This window comes from Cyprinodon variegatus, unplaced genomic scaffold (genome assembly GCF_000732505.1).
Source record: "Cyprinodon variegatus isolate N-32 unplaced genomic scaffold, C_variegatus-1.0 Scaffold1845, whole genome shotgun sequence".
NCBI lineage: Eukaryota > Metazoa > Chordata > Actinopteri > Cyprinodontiformes > Cyprinodontidae > Cyprinodon > Cyprinodon variegatus.
Genome location: NW_015152298.1, coordinates 15165 through 16914, shown reverse-complemented (window position 1 = coordinate 16914; position 1750 = coordinate 15165). Strand labels below are relative to the sequence as shown.

General features: G+C 47.9%; 1 protein-coding gene across 1 annotated transcript in view; it reads right to left on the bottom strand.

The window, feature by feature from the left end:
- Positions 1-6: 6 nt before the first annotated feature.
- The window catches only part of LOC107104680 (disks large homolog 4-like), a 15939-nt gene continuing 14195 nt past the window's right edge, over positions 7-1750 (bottom strand). The window contains exons 11-13 of the mRNA XM_015404731.1: positions 909-1044; positions 739-830; positions 7-540 (exon numbers count right to left, since the gene is read on the bottom strand). Of these exons, the coding sequence (XP_015260217.1) occupies positions 434-540; positions 739-830; positions 909-1044 (335 nt within the window). The 3' untranslated portion in view covers positions 7-433. The remainder of the gene's footprint in view (positions 541-738; positions 831-908; positions 1045-1750) is intronic.

Here is a 1750-nt window from a genome sequence, read left to right as displayed (position 1 = left end):
GAAGCCCTGAATAGACTGTGTGTTTAAGCCCCTTGGTTTTATTTACAGTCACACACGTCTTTATGTACACTACACACAGACTCTCACACACGCACACACCATTTTCACGTCACATAAATTATTAATAAATAAATAGATCAATCAATAAATAAATATGTTGCTATAAATACTTCAATAGGAGCTGAACTCTACAGTCTCTGCTTCGTTATTTTCTGATGATTCAGGATTTTTCTCCCGCTCAGTCGGTCTGTGGACCAACTGACAGGGATGTGATCGCCATGGTTACAGCATTCATGCAATCACTGAGCTCGCTCGTCATCTTCTCGTAGAAACAAAAGTGAAAAACGATCCATGTTGGGTAGCTCCGCCCACAGCAGCAAGAGGAAGAGGAGGCAGAGTGGATGGTCACAGAGGTTACCATGGAGACAGCCAATCAGAGCCTGTCCCGAGCAGGAACCCAGATGTAGGGTCCGCTCTGCTCCTCGATGACCAGTTTGACCTGGTGGTAGACCTCGTCGAAGCTGTCGCCCTGAGCGATGGCTGGAAGAGACAGAGACCGGCTGTGATTGGTGGAGAATAATCACCTTCATTGGTCATTTCAGGTGTAAACTATTGGTAAATCACTGACTCCCTCAGGAAGCAGAAAGCCGCCTGGTTGGTCTGACAGTCTGACATCAGAACCGCTGATCAGAACTTCCTGCTCTCAGGTTAGTTTAGGACCAAAGGGGAAGTTTCTACCTGTGAAGCACTCCAGGAAGTCCTGCTCCAGCTTGATGGCTCGGTCCAGAGCTTTCCTCGCCTGGTCCTCAGAGAGGCGCTTGTTCAGGTCCCTGCAGAGACATCAGGGACTCATTTCACTGCTGATCATTCAGCAGATGATATTCATAATCAGAACCTGACGGACTCACAGGATGTTCTCCAGGGATCGAGGTCGGATGAAGATGGCGATTGGATGGAGGTGAGCGGCTTGGAGCCTCCTCACTGCGTTGGCTGAGACGTCCAGGATGCAGTGTTTACCCTGGAGAACAGCAGGGGGCGCCCATTAGTAAAATTATTATGATTAAAGGTATATTGGAGGATGTTCTTTCTCTGGATGGATCATCTAAATAAGTGGTTCTCCTAACTGTCAATCATTCTGGTGATGTGTTATCGTAAGGCCGTCCTACGCGCTCGCTCCCATCTTCACTGACCATTGGTGAGTCTGACATGGTGGAAAAATTTAAAATCTTCTTTTGGAAAGTAAGTTTCTATGAGCGATGCACACAGAGACTTTTAAACAGAGCGTGCATGAGGAGAAATGGGCTCGTGCACGAGGAGAAATGGGCTCGCGCACGAGGAGAAATGGGCTCATGCACGAGGAGAAATGGGCTCGTGCACGAGGAGAAATGGGCTCGTGCACGAGGAGAAATGGGCTCGTGCACGAGGAGAAATGGGCTCATGCACGAGGAGAAATGGGCTCATGCACGAGGAGAAATGGGCTCGTGCACGAGGAGAAATGGGCTCGTGCACGAGGAGAAATGGGCTCGTGCACGCTCTCGCACACATTTAGTAGGCGTTCCCTCTCTGGAGCAGGTACAGGGTTGTGCATGTGCACTTTTTTTTAACTGTCTGGTCTAGAAACACCCCCACACCGTGAAAGGGACTGAGTGAAAACTTTTATAGTCACTAAATAGGATAAATTAATATATGAAATAAGAGAAATCTAAATTTTCCAACAACAAGTGGAAAGGGCGGGTCTTTTCAAAAGTTT